General features: G+C 38.2%; 1 protein-coding gene across 2 annotated transcripts in view; it reads right to left on the bottom strand.

Moving 5' to 3' along the window:
• Positions 1–18088, bottom strand: part of LOC127651463 (male-specific lethal 3 homolog) — a 34262-nt gene extending 16174 nt beyond the window's left edge. The window contains exons 1-10 of one of the 2 annotated variants that reach the window (XM_052137305.1): positions 17655–18088; positions 16761–16843; positions 14078–14173; positions 9343–9443; positions 4787–4881; positions 3581–3706; positions 2900–3060; positions 2645–2803; positions 807–1117; positions 157–266 (exon numbers count right to left, since the gene is read on the bottom strand). In XM_052137305.1, the coding sequence (XP_051993265.1) occupies positions 157–266; positions 807–1117; positions 2645–2803; positions 2900–3060; positions 3581–3706; positions 4787–4881; positions 9343–9443; positions 14078–14173; positions 16761–16843; positions 17655–17945 (1533 nt within the window). In that variant the 5' untranslated portion in view covers positions 17946–18088. Of the gene's footprint in view, positions 1–156; positions 267–806; positions 1118–2644; positions 2804–2899; positions 3061–3580; positions 3710–4786; positions 4882–9342; positions 9444–14077; positions 14174–16760; positions 16844–17654 lie in introns of both variants that reach the window. The other variant, XM_052137304.1, reaches the window with a different exon arrangement.
• Between the last annotated feature and the right edge of the window lie 2281 nt (positions 18089–20369).

The raw sequence follows: 20369 nt of genomic DNA on the forward strand, positions 1-20369 counted from the left end.
CGAGCAAAACGCAAAATTTGGGGCGGGGCAACAGTTCCTAAGACAGGATTGGTCAGAAATGCTTTTAATGCTGGGCTTTGTAAAAGGTCATTTCCAGTAGTTAGGAGACCCCCACTTAAGACTCTGGGTTTAACTAAATTTATGACAAGGACTCACCTCATTCAGTTCGCTGTTCTTCTGGGTTTCAAGCCATAAGAAAACTCCACTGCAATCCTTACTGGGTGTCGAGGGTAAAGGAGAGGAGGAGCCGCTGTGGACCGGAGTCTCTGAATATTTAAATAAAAAGACACAATTTCTGTATTTTTAAAAAGATATACTTGCAACTTTAATTTTAAAGAGACTTTACAAATAATTGTACTACACATTTTAATTGCCTCCATTTAGTTTGGGATTTGTTCTATGAATGTTCTGCAAGTCCAGACAACAAGTGCAAACTAGATAAATGATGACAGTGCTACAGCAATATTATTCTGTTGGATGTTAAACAAAATCACTAAGGTAATGATAAAATGATACCTGAAGATTTTCAAAATAATGTATGAGGCATGCTTTAAAAAACAAACAAACAATATATGCAAGCTTAATACTAGCAGTAACTATATTTTAAAAAGCAGGATTCTTGAAGCTTAAGATCTACCATTCCTTAAATCAAGCTAGAACATTTCATCGCCTTTTCAAATGATCAAACAACTGTAAAATCCCAAATGACAGTAACATGAATGACATATGTCCAAAATCTAGAATATTTCTTGGATTACCATTCCTGTTTTTAAGGAATAAAACAGGGAAAACTGAAAGTCACTTACTCTTCTCCAGGTTGAGGAAGAATTTGGGCAGTGGTGTTGGCACCTCAGTAAGCCTTCGCTTGGGTTGAGGAGAAGCATTGCAGCTGCCTCCACCCCCAGCCTCTGCCAACCGATCCCCTCCGAATGTATTGCGAGTCGAGCGTCGCAGGAACTGTGTGAAGTCAGAATCTGGATTGGCACTGCGACGACGCTTAGGTGTGGTTGCCATGGTGACAGGTATGCTGGAGGATTCACTCAAAGCTGGTTGGCTGTCTGTGGATTGGGGGGTCGAGGGATTCTGGCCAGGACTGGGCGAACGCTCTCTAAGAGTCCTTCAAGAGAGCATTATTAATGACCTTGAGTGTTAATCAGTTAAAGACAAAAAAACATAAGCAAAAAAAAAGATATATATAGATATATATATATATATATATATATATATATATATATAAACATTTTAATCTTGAAGCTATTTAAAGGAATAGTTCACCCAAAATTATCATTCTATCCCCATTTACTCACCTGTCTCAAACTTGTATGATTTTCTTCTGCGGAACACAAAGATATTTTGATGGAAATATGATGCGAGTGGACATAAAGACAGCAAAAACACAATCCACAAGACTCCAGTCATTGAATCCATGTTTTCTGAAGTGATACGATGGGTTATGAATGAGAAACAGACCAATTGATTTGAAGCTCGATTACACTTCTTCGTGCTTGACGGATGTGCAGAACAATGTACAGCATGCGTAAAGCACTCCGAGTGTAATCGAGCTTCAAATCATGATTGCACCTTAGATACTGCAGATAACCCATCATGGAGGAGTTACATGTGGGTCTGTTCTCACACAAAACCGATCATTTCATTTCAAAATATATTAAACCTCTAGAATCATATGGATTACTTTAATGCTGCCTTATTGTACTTTTTGGTACATGCTTTGCCTTTCAAAGTATGGATATTTTGACATCATATCTCCATCAAAATACCACTGTGTTTCACATAAAAAAGTCTTGATGGGATAATGAGAGTAAATAATGAGAGAATGGTCATTTTATTATCTCCACAGTGAACTATTAAAAAAGAAAAGTCTTAAAGTTGCACTATGGAACTTTGGGCTCTCTAGTGACATTTGTGGTTAAAACCTAAAATTGCAACCAACTTGCGGAGGAACATTTGATGTGAGTTTTTGAACTGTAATGGAGTCATACAGTGTTATTTTCAAGTTGATATTATATTATTAGTTCAAACATTTATAACCAGTATTTTACTAACTTGACGGACATCGTGCACGAGTAGAGTAATAGTGTACTCATTCTGCACCAGCTGCTCGAGTATTAAAAACACCACACACACACATCGCAAATTTATTTTCCTTTCCACGTTTGCGTGCTGTGAGCAGTAATGTTCCCTCTTAATCTCACCAAATCTTGCAGTTACAATTGAGTCCACTAGGAGCTGAGGTGTTGGTTGAGAGAAAATGAGATGTCATGGCGTCGGTGCAGACAAGTTATTAAATTACATGGCAATACTTGTAATATGTTAAACTCTTTTGGTATTCAGTTCTTGTTGGAGTCATGCAGACCAGCAGAGGAGGATCTGCTTTAATGGTGGGAAACATGTGAAGCAAACTTGGAAGCTGGTCAAACCAGTATGTGTGTATAAGCGTGAAATCTTATAACATGCAGAGCGCATTTTATAAAAAACAACTTTCACCACTTGTTTTCTGAATAATAACGTGAAATTAACTTTTGAAAACTAACCCAAAAATAAATCTTACATAGTGCAGCTTTAAAATAAGCATTTCATTTTCAATTTAATGTTTAGAAATTTTGGGGAAAAGCAACACTCTTACCTACTGGAGCAAACTGCACTGTCAGTGATTGGCAGGAAGAACTTGGAGGAGCTGACTTTCTTAAATTGAGCTTGCTCGTTTGGGTACAGGAGGATCAGCGGAAGGGTGAAATCAAATATGATCCTCAAACCATCCACCATCTCTTTACAGAGCTCTTCACTTGTGTTGGAAAACAAAGAAAGCCCTCTTAGCATCAAGATCAGAGTATATAAGTGCAAGTATTTGTTTCTGATCACATAAAACGTGATGACTTACTTCTTCTCAGGTGGGACATAATGTGGACTCATACTGGTCTGTGTGGAGCTCTGAGGGTGCCGGTAGCGCTCATTAGCTGCGAAAGCTGCATTGATCGTGAAGTGCTTCACGTAGGACTCCAGAATGTTTACTATATTCATCTGGCATGGAAGCTTCACCAGCTGATGGCAACAGAACATATTGATGAAGCCATTTTGGTTAGATACGGTCCCCTTCACAAGAGTCCCCTTCAAAAAAAGCTTTTTGTTTTGCATTTTTAAGAAATTTCAACAAGATAGATATATCTATCATAACTTGAGTGAAATGTTTAATTGAGCTGAACAGACACTGAAGCTGACATGAACTCCACAAGGTTCTGCAAAACGTGATCATCCAACATGTTCAAAGAACTTTCTGTGTTTTCCAATTGAAGCAATGAAATCACATTCTCCATACAAAGAGAGTTAACATGGTCATTTCACAAACTTGCTTATTTGACAAGAGGATAGAAATAGCACAGAATCCCAGATTGTCAATGTGGTTTCGGACTTTTGGACCCCATTGTGTATTCCTGCCAAAGCAATCAAAGGACTATGAAGATACAGGAGGAGCAAGAGGGATGCTTCTACTTCTGTCATCTTAAATGCATTAGATCAATCTTTAAACTAGAGGACAATATTGAAATGGTGAAGCATTCAGAACCTTTTTTCTTTTGTTAATGTAGTAACAGTCGTTCTCCAGCTTCTTCTTGAGAACATCAGGGATGTCGATGTTTATAGTGATGATCTTATCTTCAATCTCCCTTTTGGCATTAGCTTCCTGCTCTTCCTTCTTTGGAAAAACACAGAATTAAGGGTATTTTTAAAGAGACTGCCAGTAAGGAATGTTTCTGCTGGCCCAGTTGCATCAGTAGGTCAGATTTGACTTGACCAAGCCAAAAATAAATAATAATATTTGTTTTCTATGTATTTTCATATGCAAGGGAAACCGTTTTTATTTATGTTATGTTTTCTTAACATTATTTTTACTACCTTTTAATTTATAATAATAGCTGGAAATGACATCGCTGTAATGACAGCTATACCCATAAAACCCTCTTGCTGAAAACTGAACGCATTTAGGGCTGCAACTATCGATTATTTTGATAATCGATTAATCTAACGATTATAGAACCATTATTCGATTATTGCACCGATTAATCATGAGCTCTTAACCGATTATTCTGCTTGTGCCCCTTAAAAGGTTGTATTAAACATGCTTACTAACAATAAAGAGGACAAAATCATCTTTAATAAATATCTCTAAATGACATTCACTGAATTAAAGGGAAAAAATACTTCGTTATCAAGCGTTTTTGTCTTGTTTTCCATTTAAAATGGTCTAAAAATCCTTAAAACAAGAAACATTTACTTGAGAAGCAACATTTAAGATATTTCGACTTGCTTTAAGAGAATGTATTTAAATATAAATATATTTTATATATAAGTGTATTTTTCACTTGGTTATACTTCTGCGAGTGCAGTAAAGACAAAATATATACTTATATTAAGATCTTATATGCTGCTTCTCAGGTGAATGCATCTTTATTTTAAAGATTTATAGATATTTTAAAATATTTCTATTTTTAATATTATATTCAACATTCTCAGATAAAATTTCTTTATTTTGCAGTTTAGCTGCTAAAGTAAATGTACATTGTTTTAAATGAGTTTTAGATATTTATATTGGAGAACAAGCCAAATCAAAAACAAATCATGAAAGTGAGATTTTGATTTAAAAATGCAGAGTTGGCATCGTTCTGTAGATTCGTGAGACTTGATACAACACCAGTTATTTTAATTTTATTTTATAAGTCTATATGATCATGCTCTATTCTTGAGTTACACTCAAAGATGGTGCATCTCTTACCATTTTGTCCAAATCCTCAGAAAAGTCACTCTCACTTTTTAAAGACTCTGGGTCCGAATTGTCTTCGTCACAATCATCAGATGATGAAATCAGAGCTGTGGAAAATATCAAAAGGCCAAAGGGTGAAAATGCAATTGAGACTTCAGCTGAATCCTTCTATTGCATGCAGGGGCAAATCCCACGAAATCTGTTAATACGGGCAACCAGGTTCGTTTTTGGGACCATGAAGGTGGGTCGTTTCAGCATTGCTTCAGAGAAGGTTTGGTTCTGGGTAACAGATCATAAACCGACACTGAACCAGTCTCTGTCTCTCCCCCTGTACATCTTGCTCAAATTAATTCTGTGAAATGTAGTTTCAATTGAAGAAATCTTTTTATGATAATCATTTATTCGTGAAATCTCGTAATTCAAAGAAACGTAAAATTCACAAGATGGCTATATCAAAGGAGTGAATGCCACCCAAACCCCTTCTTTCATGAACTAGCTAGAAGAGGTGCCAAAAACATACAGTAACAAGTTCAATAAAAGCATGTTGGTACACCAAATATATCTTTATTGTTTCTCAAGTTTTTGAATTTCAAATAAATATTTTAAGCTTTTAAAATTAATATGGCAGGCAGAATGCTCGTTGTGGATCTATTTGGGGTGTAAATATTATTCAGAAATTTAAATTTATCGATTATAAAAACAAATAAAATCTATTATTAGTACTATATTAATCCTCAAGGTGATCCAGATACAGACTCATGAGCCGCTGGAAACAGAGGAACATGCAAGATTTAAGGAAGAAAAGCACACATCATTTAAGAACGTTTACGCGAGTTTGGCTTTCGGTTTCAATAAAACTGTTTTCGTCCATTTGACCAAAGTTCATTAAGTTAATTGTTGATACGTTCTCCCCGGATTGAGATATATTAGGTTTAAATTACTTGTAAATCTCCATAAAATGTGTAATTTCTCCACTAAATAGTAGTACAACAAATTGAACTCTAAATACTTGTAATTGATATGCAGATATTTCCTTGCATGAAATCACTCGTTCGTTTTACGGTAAATGCCACATTGTGCAGCAGAGTTGCTCCGAAACAGTTTTGGCTTTGGCACGGTACCAGCGCTGGTACCTCGGTCTCGATACAACTCGATACTTAGACAAAATGTTTTTTAAAAAACTCAGATTTTTTATGAAAAATGTACACATTATTACACAGAAAATGATTGACAAAAAGAACTGCATAAAGTCTTACAAATACAAATTATGCCTTTCTGTTTTCATTTTTCTGGATTCTATGATAAATGTTTTAATTAGATGTTATAATCAAATTGTGTTTAATCAAATACATATTGTACAACATTAATCAAATGAAAACATAATACTTTTCATCAATATACACACACACACACACACTTCGTTTAACTGGCACAGCACACTGTGGTCCGTTTGGGAGTGTCTTTTATAATTAGTGTTTAGTATGTATTTATATCAAAAACCTGACATATAAATCATAAACTAGGTATCATATGAAAGCTTCAATAACAAAATACCATCCTCTAAAATCTATTATGCAATCAAAACATTACAGCATTTAAAATGCTACTGATATTTTACACGTGAGAGACAGTACTTATCTTTAATATGATTGTGTTATGATCCGAAGATTGTTGGAGAACCAGCACACATTTCCCTGTGAGGGTCCACTGATAAGAACTCGACCATTCTATCCAAAACAGTGAAGATCGGGACAAAATTGGGGGAAAAAACGACCAATCATCCTTTGCTTGCGTCATCACGTAATCGATCCTGTATATTTTCAATAAAATATCTATTTTTGTAATCATCAGAGGCATCCCCTATTCTGTGGACTCTTCATGTGTTTAGAGCCCATCCCGAATCATTCTGCGATTCACAGCCGGAGCCATCATTCAGACCACATCAAAGGCACCAGATACCAAATACACATTGGCCATTTCAGTGGATCGATCCGACCAATGGATCTCTAGCACACTTTGACTGGCAAGTCCTCTAAGCCAATAGTTTCTATGGTTACAGGGGAACAGTGATATCACCCACTTGTTCGTTTGGAGAGATCCAGAGGAGGGGCTCTGAGAGAGCTGATCCATAATGGATGCTACTGCAGTTTGGGCATGACTTGTTATCAGACATCAAATATAATGTTTTTGCTGCCATTTTCGAAGGATATATGCAAAAATATTTAAATTCAGAAAGATTTTAGTACTTTTTAGGACGATATATGCCGTTTTGATGAGGAATACTCGATAAACCGGCGGGAACGCATGATCTGGCTAACAGGCTAAAGGCTGCTCATCTATGCTCATGGATGGGTGCATATGATCATTTTATTATTTCATTGCTATATTTAACAGCATTAAAAAAAAAAACATTGTTTAATTAATGTCAGGAATAAAATATATGTTTGTTAGAAATGTGAATAGTTGCTGGATTCCACTGTTAACAACACATATTATAGTAATATATTTTATTATAATCAGGTTATAATTACAATTTGTTAAATATCTTATAGAATGCAATAAAATAGGGTCTTCACAGGTGGTTTGATGGGTGATTCTGAAATTAGTTTTCACATACTGTATATATTACTGTACCCCACATGACTTTGGGGTCATGACCTCCTGGAGGACCTAGACCTGTCCTCCAGGAGACCCATCCTTTCATAGAACCATTCTCCGTTATATCAGGACATGCTCAGACAAGTCCTAAATATTATTTTTATGCCAATTCCTGCCCAATTTCATTTATTCTTCCCTAAAAATGATTTCATACAAGGGCGGCACTAGTTACTTTCCAATCGATTTGAGCTTCTCTTAATCTGTTAGTACAGTACTTTGATTAATTCTGACCCCTGTAAATAAAAATCACATGTGTAACCTTTAAAAAGCAACCAAGCTGGAATGCATTATACACTCACAAGCACTTTATTAGGTACACCTACATATTAATGTTATATTCTAATCAGCCAATCGTGTGACAGCAATGCAGCAATGCAGGTCTGATAAATCTCAATTTCTGCTAATGTACATAAATAATAGGCCCACAGCAGCATCAGTTTACTGTACTTGGCTGACAGACGTGGAACCTAACGTGGTCTTCTGCTGTTGTAGCCCATCCGCCTCAGGGTTTGACGTGATTAGACCCATTTCTGCATGATTTTATACACTGCTGCCACATGATTGGCTGATTAGATAATCACATGAATAAGTAGGTATACAGGTTTACCTAATAAAGTGCTCAGTGAGTGTATATGGATTTGTTCACTTTTAAGGACATACGTTTATTTTCACAGACTTTCCATTCCTTGAATCTATTAGCTCCAACCGACCAGCCTGCTAACTAACGGGCATTGAATTCAGCCAATAACGCTCGTGATAAATTGAATCGCCGGTGTCCTCTGCAGCGGATCTCAGTTCGTTGTTATATTTACCAACGTTGTTAGCTTTTCGTTCACTGTTGTCATCTTATTTTGTGCATTGTTTTTTTCTGTAAGGGGATTTTTGACCAGCTACTCACTAAGTTTGGAAGTTAACGACTATCTGTTAAGTAAAGCGGTGGGATTCTCAATCAATAATATCATATGCTATGGCAAAAATCCAAACATAAACACCTGTAACACCAATATTAATAATGATCCCACTGTAAAAGTTAACAGAACTTAGCAAGTTAAGCAATAGATCATACAAAATAATGATAATTATGTCACCTTGATCATTGATGTCGTCTCTGGCAATGTAATAACATTGGATTGCATTACTCTTTATGTTTAAATATGTCCTCAACAACAGGAGTAAAAGCTGTAAACAAACACTGCGACACACCATGTTTGTTTACGCTTGAGGTAGTTACGTGAAACTACCACGTAACAGTAACCTGTTAGATCATCATTCAGTTCTCAGGTCAGTGGAAAAGCTTGGCTGGTTTACGCCAGGCTCCAGATTGCCCCGGCCGTGAACCAGTGGAGCACAGGCTCGGCACGAAACCGTCGCAATTTCAGTGGAAAGGGTTATATGTGTCTGAAATTCAAGTACTTCCAAGGACTTTTAAGGAGAGTGGGAACCCTGATTATGAAATCATTACATAAAATTGTCCGAATGACAGTTACTGTATACTGATCCTTCTGTAAAAAAAAATGACCCATTTTAGTAAGTTTTGTAATTATTAAAAAAAAAACTTTTGGTTTGGCACATGGTACAGTGTCGGCTCTGCGGCTTCTGATGTTAGCACTGTCTAGCTATTTGAGAGGTTTGTCTTTCTCTATAGACATTTAATTGGTAGGATAAGTTTTGTTGTCTACATGGTGATATCGAGGCTTGACTTGCACAAGTGATTCGGTCGTGCACTCTCCGATCTGTGGAGCATGAGTCACGTACCACTCTTGCATAAACCAGGCTTCAAATCCCAAATACGCGTTTCAGATGAGAAGCATTTTTAGCGCTTATAAAACACCAAATGTGAGATTGAGAAAAGCAGGAAGAACTGCCGCGGTACTTATGAAAACAACTTTTATTAAACATCAAATACTTACAAGCATCATCACTCTCCTCCTCTTCCTCTTCAGGGAGGGTCTTTAAGAATAAGTTAACACCTAGCAAACGACAACGTCGCTTCCTCCATCCCTTTTTCCTCCTGCCAAAAAGAAAACGACCTTCAGAAAGACATATATATATATATATATATATAAATTACAATTACTATTTAAACATTTTATTCCTCAAACCTTGAGGTGCAAGGAGACATTACACAGCCAAATAATTTTTTTTAAAGGTCTAATGTCTCAAACACCGAACCAGCACAGCACAAGGTCATCTGGGGTGAAGCAAAGCCTTTCTTTCAAGAACAAAATGTCACAAGGAACGGTATCCACCTTATTTTCAGCATGACTAGGGCACCGTCATTATTCAACTTGAATGTGAACCTCTTCCGATTTAAACCACCGCCAGCTATTTTAGTGATAAAAAGTACTGCTTATGTTGCTTTATATTGTAGGCTGGCAATATATGTCATCATATTATTATCATTTTCATAAACACATTTGTTTTTTAGCACAAAAAGTTTTACATAAATTTCACAGTCATACCTCAAACGTGAATTTAAGTGTTTTTTGTTTTTAAATATACAATTAAATACGGCTTGTACCATTGTCACTGAGACAGGGTCTTGTGTTGAAGTGACCAGTGAGCTGCTTCTTTTACTGAAGAATGGACAACACGTCAAGCTGATGTGAATGTTTTCATCACACTCAGATTCTGTCACCAAGCTTTTGTCTTGTAATAAAAATGAGCCACAACAGTCTGTTTGTATTGGATGCATTTCTTTACTCACTGAATGCTGCATGTGGAAATACATTCTACAACAAGCCTCGATTGGATAAATAATCAATCACACACTTTCTCAAGGACAAGTTACTCCATCTTCATGATCACTACTTTTGTACTGCGGCAGAAAGACACAGGAAGAGAGCTCCGGGACTTTCAGAACAGGTACATTTCAATGCAGAAATAATGCAAAAGCAACTAATCACCAATAAAAATAACCACAATGTAAAATCTAAATATTTTAAAATATAACCCTAACCCTGCATTTGGATGTTTAACAAGTATGTTTGTATGACGTATCTAATATGTCATATCATGGCGGACTATTCAAATTAATAAAAAAATTCTGCTGTCCAGATCTTTGCACAACATCACTATAAATGTGTAAAACTTTTACATTTAATTCTTGGGTCTTATATTATTTTATATAACATTTTTCTATACGGTTTTATATTTCTATACGGTTTTAATAATATATATATATATATATATATATATATATATATATATATATATATATAGTAGTCTACATTTCTATATCATTATGTATAAATATGCATACCTTACAAGTTTATTCGTTTGTTTTATTTGAGTTAATGGTGCTTTAATATACTTTTGAATAGTTCACTTTCTGCCAAATGACACACGTTTGTTGCCCAGCTCAATATGAAAATAAATGTGTGAAAAGGATACAATTTCTTTTTGGTATGTGTTCTCAAAAGGACATGTCTTTAATAAAAAAAACAAACATAGCAAATGCTGCAGACTCTTGTAGTAATTTTGAAAAATACCCATGTATTCAAAAGCTTCAGGTTGATTGGCTGTGTAAATGGGGTGTGACAGTGAAGTGTTGAGAAAAGTCAAAGGCAGTTTTAATCATTAAAACCATTTAACCATTTTTAATCAGTAAGTGTGACAGGCTCACTGACGAGCAGAGCAATATTAGTGAAAACAGTCACTAAGTGTGACATTTTACCCAAATCGAGTCTGCTAGTGTGGAGTAGGGCTGAAACGATTAGTCAATAAATTGTTGACAAAAATGTCCATTGTTGAATAGTCGTTTGATCTCATTAAACGTAACATGAGATCACATTAAACTAATGATGATGCGTGAGCAGCACTGCAGTTCACGACTGACTGATGAAGAATTACACAGATGCATTCTAAACTTTCCAAACAGCTTCAACTGATGTACATCAAAGTACAAGGAAATTATACAAAAATACCAAATAAGTAAATACAGAAGCATTCTCGCTGTGGAATAAGTGGAGGCGGAGCTCTTTAATGGCAATCTTTGGGCTGTGGCTCAGGTTGGAGAGCGGGTCGGCTGTCAATCACAGGTTTGGTGGTTCGATTCCTGGCCCACACGACTCCACATGCTGAAGTGTCCTTGGGCATGACACTGAACCCCAAGTTCCTTCCAATGGCAGGCTAGCGCCTTGCACGGCAGCTCTGCCGACATTGGTGTATGAGTGTGAATGGGTGATTGGAACACAGTGTAAAGTGCTTTGGTATCCACTAAGGTTAAAAAGGCGCTATATAATTGCAGACCATTTACCATTTAATGGAAACATTATAATAATTTAATGCGATATATTTAATGTGTCACATCTTTAATGCGGTTATATTTAATGTGTCACATCTTTAATGCAGTTACATTTAATGCATTACATCTTTAATGCAGTTATATTAATGCGTTACATCTTTAATGCGGTTATATTTATACTACATCTTTAACGCGGTTACATTTAATGCGTTACATCTTTAATGCTGTTACATTTAATGCGTTACATCATTAATGAAGTTATATTTAATGCAGTTCTATTAATGCAGTTATATTAATGCGTTACATCTTTAATGCAGTTACATTTAATGCATTACATCATTAATGCAGTTACATTTAATGCAGTTATATTTAATGCAGTTCTATTAATGCGTTACATCTTTAATGCAGTTCTATTAATGCATTACATCTTTAATGCAGTTATATTAATGCATTACATCTTTAATGCAGTTATCTTTAATGCGTTACAGCTTTAATGCAGTTATATTTAATGAGTTACATCTTTAATGCAGATATATTTATACTACATCTTTATTGCGGTTATATTTATACTACATCTTTAATGCGGTTATATTTAATGCGTTACATCTTTAATGCGGTTATATTTATACTACATCTTTAATGCATTATATCTTTAATGCGGTTATATTTATACTACATCTTTATTGCGGTTATATTTAATGCAGATATATTTATACTACATCTTTATTGCGGTTATATTTATACTACATCTTTAATGCGGTTATATTTAATGCGGTTATATTTATACTACATCTTTAATGCATTATATCTTTAATGCGGTTATATTTATACTACATCTTTATTGCGGTTATATTTAATGCAGATATATTTATACTACATCTTTATTGCAGTTATATTTATACTACATCTTTAATGCAATTATCTTTAATGCGTTACATCTTTAATGCAGATATATTTATACTACATCTTTAATGCGGTTATGTTTAATGCGTTATAGCTGTATTAAAGTTCAAATAATACAGAAGCAGATCATGTAAATAAATACAATCTCTGAATCGGGCATTTCTCCGTGCGGTCAGCGGCTCTTCTATGAGTCGTGTGAATGTCCCGATCTAAGGGGGAGAGATTGAAACTGCACCGGCTGATGCACACTCTGTCACGGGACGCTCGCCCCTCGAGCGCACACGCTTAATGCCGCTAGATTATAATGTGAATGCTCGACACTTATTGAATCATAATATATGCATCACTGTGTGTTTGTTATTGTGAAGAACATTGTCAATATGCAGCTTTATTAATAAGAGAGAGTTTGTTTTAATTAAAGATGGATTGAAGTGAACAGAATGGGTTAGGTTAATGTCTTCACATTATACACCGCAACAAAATACGTTTTTGATTTGGCTTGTTTTCCAATATAAATATCTAAAACTCATTTAAAACAATGTACATTTTCTTTAGCAGCTATATTGTAGAAGAAAACATTTTTTTATCTGAGAATGTTGAATATAATATTAAAAATTGAGATATTTTAAAATATCTATAAATCTTTAAAATAAAGATGCATTCACCTGAGAAGCAGCATATAAGATCTTAATAAGTATATATTTTGTCTTTACTGCACTCGCAGAAGTATAACCAAGTGAAAAATACACTTATATATAAAATATACTTATATTTAAATACATTCTCTTAATGCAAGTCTAAATATCTTATATGTTGCTTCTCAAGTAAATGTTTCTTGTTTTAAGGATATTTAGACCATTTTAAATGGACAAAAAAAAATAGAGTTTTTACAGTGAATTTCTTTACTGAATTTCTTTACTTTAATTCAGTGAATGTCATTTAGAGATATTAATTAAAAATGATTTTGTCCTCTTTATTGTTAGTAAGCATGTTTAATACAACCTTTTAAGTCGGGACACAAGCTGAATAATCGGTTAAGAGCTCAATAATCGCTGAATCGTTCTAATAATCGTTAGATTAATCGATTATCAAAATAATCGTTAGTTGCAGCCCTAGAGTGGAGCCAGCGTAATGTTGACCACTGACCTTATTTCACTTATAATCCAAAACTCCCATTAGGAAACCCCATATGAAAATCCAGAGGGAACCCGTGGCAAATTGTCTTCAAGGTTTGTGGAATAGAATTTGAACATCTCTATTGCAGGTTTATTCCAGCCAGAAAACATGACCTCATTGAACTCACCTCAGCTACTACAGCCATATTTCCTTTTTATTATCAATGGTAGCATATCAAATTTAACATAAGGAAGTAGTTACTGTTATTATTATTCTTGCAAAAGTAATTTGAGTGTCTTCAATTTATAATTTGTAGACCTAAAAAACGAAAATCTACAAGACTGAGAATATTAATCAAACAGCAGCTCAATTAAACTCACATGCGAGCCAAAGCTTTGCGTGCCAGTTTACGTTGTAAATTCCGAGTTTCTTCAGTATCTCTGAGCACATGATCCTCTGCAGCCCAGCGATCCCAACTGCAAAACAACACAACATTACTTCAGCGAACATCACAACATCACTCCAGTGAACAGCATAACATTACTCCAGTACACGGCACGACACTGCTCCAGTCCATAATGCTACACTGATCCAGTAAACAATGAAACACTGCTCCAGAAAACAGCAGAACATGAATTCAGTGAACAGCATGGCACTGCTCCATTCATCAGCGCATCACTGCTCCGGTATACAGAGCGACACCGCAACCCTTCTCCTGAAACAGCGCAACACTGCTCCTGTAAACAGCGCGACACCGCAACCCTTCTCCTGAAACAGCGTATCACTGCTCCGTTGAACAGCGCGACACCGCATCGCTGCTCCTGTAAACAGCGTGACACCGCATCACCGCTCCTGTAAACAGCGTGACACCGCATCACCGCTCCTGTAAACAGCGCGACACCGCATCACTGCTCCTGTAAACAGCGCGACACCACATCACTGCTCCTGAAACAGCGTATCACTGCTCCGTTGAACAGCGCGACACCGCATCGCCGCTCCTATAAACAGCGTGACACCGCATCACCACTCCTGTAAACAGCGTGACACCGCATCACCGCTCCTGTAAACAGCGCGACACCGCATCACCGCTCCGGCGAACAGCGCGACACCGCTCCTGTAAACAGCGCGACACCGCTCCTGTAAACAGCGCGACACCGCATCACTGCTCCTGTAAACAGCGCGACACCGCTCCTGTAAACAGCGTGACACCACATCACTGCTCCTGAAACAGCGTATCACTGCTCCGTTGAACAGCGCGACACCGCATCGCTGCTCCTGTAAACAGCGTGACACCGCATCACCGCTCCTGTAAAGAGCGCGACACCGCATCACCGCTTCGGCGAACAGCGCGACACCGCTCCTGTAAACAGCGTGACACCACATCACTGCTCCTGTAAACAGCGCGACACCGCATCACCGCTCCTGTAAACAGCGTGACACCGCATCACCGCTCCTGTAAACAGCGCGACACCGCATCACCGCTCCTGTAAACAGCGCGACACTGCATCACCGCTCCTGTAAACAGCGCGACACCGCATCACCGCTCCGGCGAACAGCGCGACACCGCTCCTGTAAACAGCGCGACACCGCATCACTGCTCCGGTGAACAGCGCGACACCGCATCACTGGTCCGGTGAACAGCGCAACGCTGCTCCTGTAAACAGCGCAATGCTGCTCTGGTGAACAGCGCGACACCGCAACCCTTCTCCTGTAACAGCGCAATACTGCTCCTGTAAACAGCGCGACACCGCATCACTGCTCCTGTAAACAGCGCCACACCGCATCACTCCTCCTGTAAACAGCGTGAGACCGCATCACTGCTCCGGTGAACAGTGCAACACTGCTCCGTTGAACAGCGTATCACTGCTCCGCTGAACAGCGCGACACCGCATCACTGCTCCGGTGAACAGCGCAACACTGCTCCGGTGAACAGCGCGACACCGCATCACTGGTCCGGTGAACAGCGCAACGCTGCTCCTGTAAACAGCGCAATGCTGCTCTGGCGAACAGCGCGACACAGCATCACTGCTCAGGTAAACAGCGCAACTCTGCTCCTGTAAACAGCGCGACACAGCATCACTGGTCCGGTGAGCAGCGCAACGCTGCTCCTGTAAACAGCGTGACACTGCATCACTGCTCCTGTAAACAGCGCAACACTGCATCACTGCTCCGGTGAACAGCGCAACACTGCTCCTGTAAACAGCGCAACACCGCATCACTACTCCTATGAACAGTGCAATGCAGCTCCGATGAACAGCGCATCACTGCTCCTGTGAACAGCGCGACACCGCATCACTGCTCCTGTGAACAGCGCGACACCGCATCACTGCTCCTGTGAACAGCGCGACACCGCATCACTGCTCCTGTGAACAGCGCGACACCGCATCACTGCTCCTGTGAACAGCGCGACACCGCATCACTGCTCCGGTGAACAGCGCAACGCTGCTCCTGTAAACAGCGCAACACCGCATCACTGCTCCCGTGAACAGCGCATCACTGCTCCGGTGAACAGCGCATCACTGCTCCGGTGAACAAACGACACCGCATCACTGCTCCGGTGAACTGCGCGACACCGCATCACTGCTCCGGTGAACAGCGCGACACCGCATCACTGGTCCGGTGAACAGCGCGACACCGCATCACTGGTCCGGTGAACAGCGCGACACCGCATCACTGGTCCGGTGAACAGCGCGACACCGCATCACTGGTCCGGTGAACAGCACGACACCGCATCACTGCTCCGGTTAACAGCGCGACGCGGCTCCGGTTAACAGCGCGACACTGCTCCGGTAAACACCGCGACGCGGCTCCGGTAAACACCGCGACGCGGCTCCGGTAAACACCGCGACGCGGCTCCGGTAAACAGTCGTGATTCAGCTTCTATCTACAGACAATATGGCTAACTTTAGCATCTTCGTTGATTTAACTAAAGCAATGTTTCAAGCTCAACAGCACTGTACCATTCGGTAAATATCAATATAAATTACTTAATACAATAATAAAAATTCAATAATGTGGAATAACTACCGATTTTTATCTACATATATATTGTTTCCCTCTTACCTTCTGTTCCAACCATTGAAATGAATCAGATACTTTGGGACCCTTTTTCCCTGGTCATCTTTGACTACCTCAATGTCAACAACCTGAAATGCAGAATAGAGATCTTTAAAGTAACATAACTTAAATCCTCGTCATGGAAAAACGCGTGAATTCAACAAAACACTGATTAGCTGAGATCATTCCTCGTCCCCCAGTGTCCCTTAATGATGACGTCACGACTCTGGCTCAAGTTAGCTCACTTTAACTGTGAACACGCGTTTTTATTTAAAAAATAATTACTTCTGTATAAATCAGATACTGATAATGTAGTGCTTTAATTCAGGATACGTCACAGCAGCTCAACTAAAAGTTGACAAGAAATGCACACAAGCTAAATTGATGCGATCGCTTCCTACATTATCCCATGAATATTAAATCGATATTCGTTCAGTATAAATGTAACTCTATGCATTTAGAGAGCAAATAACATAACTCTTGACAGTGTTTCATTGTTCCTGATACATGTATATTCTCTTTAATCGAAATATCTTGTTTAAAGATGAGAAGGCCTCATACAGGGCGGATGCAGCTCGTAACTTTAGCGCGCTACCGTCTTATAACTTTTCATGTTTCCTTAGCACAAAATAAGGCCATGGACTTTTAATGTTTTAAATCTCACTTAAAACACACCTATTTAGCTTATTGTGTGCACGGGTTATTTAAGTTGATTATTATCTTTAAGAACTGGAGCCGCAATCCATTTCAGATTCGCGACCGCGCCATAACTAGACTTTAATAATAAACATCACAAATAATCCCATCCATGCATGTGTGCAGACAACATTTACTGTCCACAACACACCACAGAGAGTTTAAAGAACAAGATTGTAGCAGTAGAATCTGTCTGTAATTTACCTTTGCATCGTAGAGCACTCTGGCCTTAGATGGGTCAGGTTCAAAACAGAGGACTTTTTCTCCTTTGTGAAATTTGAATTTCATTCCCCGAGAGTTCATTTGTTCATCATGGCGATCATGAGAGGAGGAATCTGGACCCCCGCTTCTTAACCCGTTGCACTCCGGACAGGAATAGAGATGTGCGCACAAACTCAAAGATGATGTAGGTTTGGCCGCAGAAGTTTCCGTAGACAGGCATGACGCAAAAGAGTTATTGTTTGCAAAATGCATAGCGTATTTATGTCTGAACATCAAACTTCATTTTATACCAGTAAAACTAAGGCTACTTACTATTTAGCTCAGTTTACTAATTGTTATATGCTTCGTTTTTTGAAAGATCAGCTCAGAGTATTTTTAGATAGCGCAAGTGACTGTAAAATGAAGCTTAAGCTCTGTGTGTGTGTGTGTGTGTGTGTGTGTGTGTGTGTGTGGTTAAAGGGGCTTTCGTTAAATGTACTGAAATTACTCATTACTCGAAGCTTCTGTACACGCTATAATTTACTGCGATCTGCTGGTCAGAAACAGGAAGTGCACATCCTAAATGATTCTACAACGTGAACTTTGACAACATTTAGTTTTGTAGCAATACAATTGATCAACGCTATTTTGTCGTTTTACCTGTTACTGTTCAATAAATGGTAAGACTAAAGGTCTTTAGTTTCCAATCATGAAAATAATGTATTATGCATTATTATAAAAACAATTATAACGTATGAGACCAAGTTAGGATTATTTGATTAATTGGTTAGTGAAGTTATTTGTGTATTGGGGTAAAACTTGTCCAGGGATTTGAGCTTCTTTTGAACAAAATACTGATTGATTGATTGATTGATTGATTGATTGATTGATTGATTGATTGATTTTACAGAACATTAACAAACAAAATACAAACAGATAAAGGATTTACGATATTGTTTAATATTATTACAACATTGTTGTATTCACAGAAATAGTGCCAAAAAAACCCCACAAAAAAACAACATATAAATACATTATTTAGAGAAAAGACTGGGGGGTTTGGCTTCTTCATAGCTTGATTACTCCCACCAATGCGCCTGTGACATTGGAGCCCACACGGACATCACTGGACACTTTCTGGATCCCCTGTGGATGATGCTGTCAGTATGGGACTGCACTACATATTTCAACATCTAGACAAACCAGGGACAAAAGCAAGGATACTATTTGTTGACTTCAGTTCTGCTTTTAACACCATCAACCCCACACCTCTATAGACTAAATTAACCCAGCTTTCTGTTCCCGGCTCGATCTGTCAGTGGATCTCCAGCTTTCTGATAGACAGGCAGCAGCTAGTGAAAATGGGGCGCTACAGAGCACTGCACACCAGAACTGTCAGGCACGGGAACAGTTTTATCCATCTTATGAACAGCTAAAACTGCCCCCAAATACTTTACTTTTGTCAATACAATCATGTGCAATATTCAATCCATCTATTCCTAATTATATCCATATTTCATTTATATTCTTTAACAAATCCTACCTTTTCTTCAATACATTACATCACCTACACATAACTGTATATCTGTATATAAAATATTCTAACAACATTATTGCTCTATTGTATAATTCTCTTTTTTTATCTGTTATATCTTATTTATTTTTATATGCCACTATATGTATATATGTTTAAATGTATATGTTTGTATGTATGTATATACGTTGCATTCACTTGCACTGGAAGCTTCTGGCAATAAAGCTCATTCTGATTCTGAACTACTTTATATGGCCCATACCTTTTGGCATGAAACTTACCTTCATGAGTGTATAACAGAACTATTACTTTTTCCCCAGGTTGAAACTCCCTTAGCTGTGCCACCCAGTTTTTGATCCATGCCTGGGTCTCCTGGGCCTGTTTCATGAGTTCTCGATCAATAGTCCATTCCTGCATCATTCAGATGTTCCACATGTTCAACAACAGAGCAGTGGGGCGATGGCTGGAGCTCCCAGACCTCTTTGGCTACATCCAGCATGCCCTGCTGTCTTTGTCCATACAGAAGGGACTTATCCCAGTTTCTTTTTTTTTCAGCTTCAATTAGTTTCCATAACATCTGCTTTAATGTCTGATTAAACCTCTCAACCATCCCATCTGTTTGGGTATGATAGATGGAAGTATAAATTTTGCTCACCTTTAGCAGTTTACACATCTCTTTCATAACTTTGGATATGAAACATGATCTCTGGTCCATCAGAATTTCATCAGCAATGCCCACTCGTCTGAAAAGTTTAAATGTTTCTCTGGCTGTCATTGACTGCAGGGGGAGGGCCTCAGGGTACCATGTGTCCCCTACTGGATTTTGGCAAAGGTCCCACAATGTCCACAGCAATTCTGCGGAATGGAGTCTCAATATTTGGCAAAGGAATCAATGGGTTGTGATAGGTTACCTTGAGGCTGTTTTTTGGCATATTGTACACAGTCATCAATAATCTTCAACTGCTCGCTTAATCCCAGACCAGTAGAACTGCCTCAATATGCATTTAAATGTATTTTCTGTTCCTAGATGGACCCTCAGGAAGGGGGAGTGGGCTAAGTCTAGCACACAATGTTTTAAAGCAGCTTTACAGAAAATCATGCATTAACAGAAAATAAAACTGTAATATCTATAGAGTCTTAAAGTCGTCATTGTATAGTTTAATAAAAATGTTATTGTAAATTGT

This window comes from Xyrauchen texanus, chromosome 11, assembly GCF_025860055.1.
Source record: "Xyrauchen texanus isolate HMW12.3.18 chromosome 11, RBS_HiC_50CHRs, whole genome shotgun sequence".
NCBI classification, from domain to species: Eukaryota; Metazoa; Chordata; class Actinopteri; order Cypriniformes; family Catostomidae; genus Xyrauchen; species Xyrauchen texanus.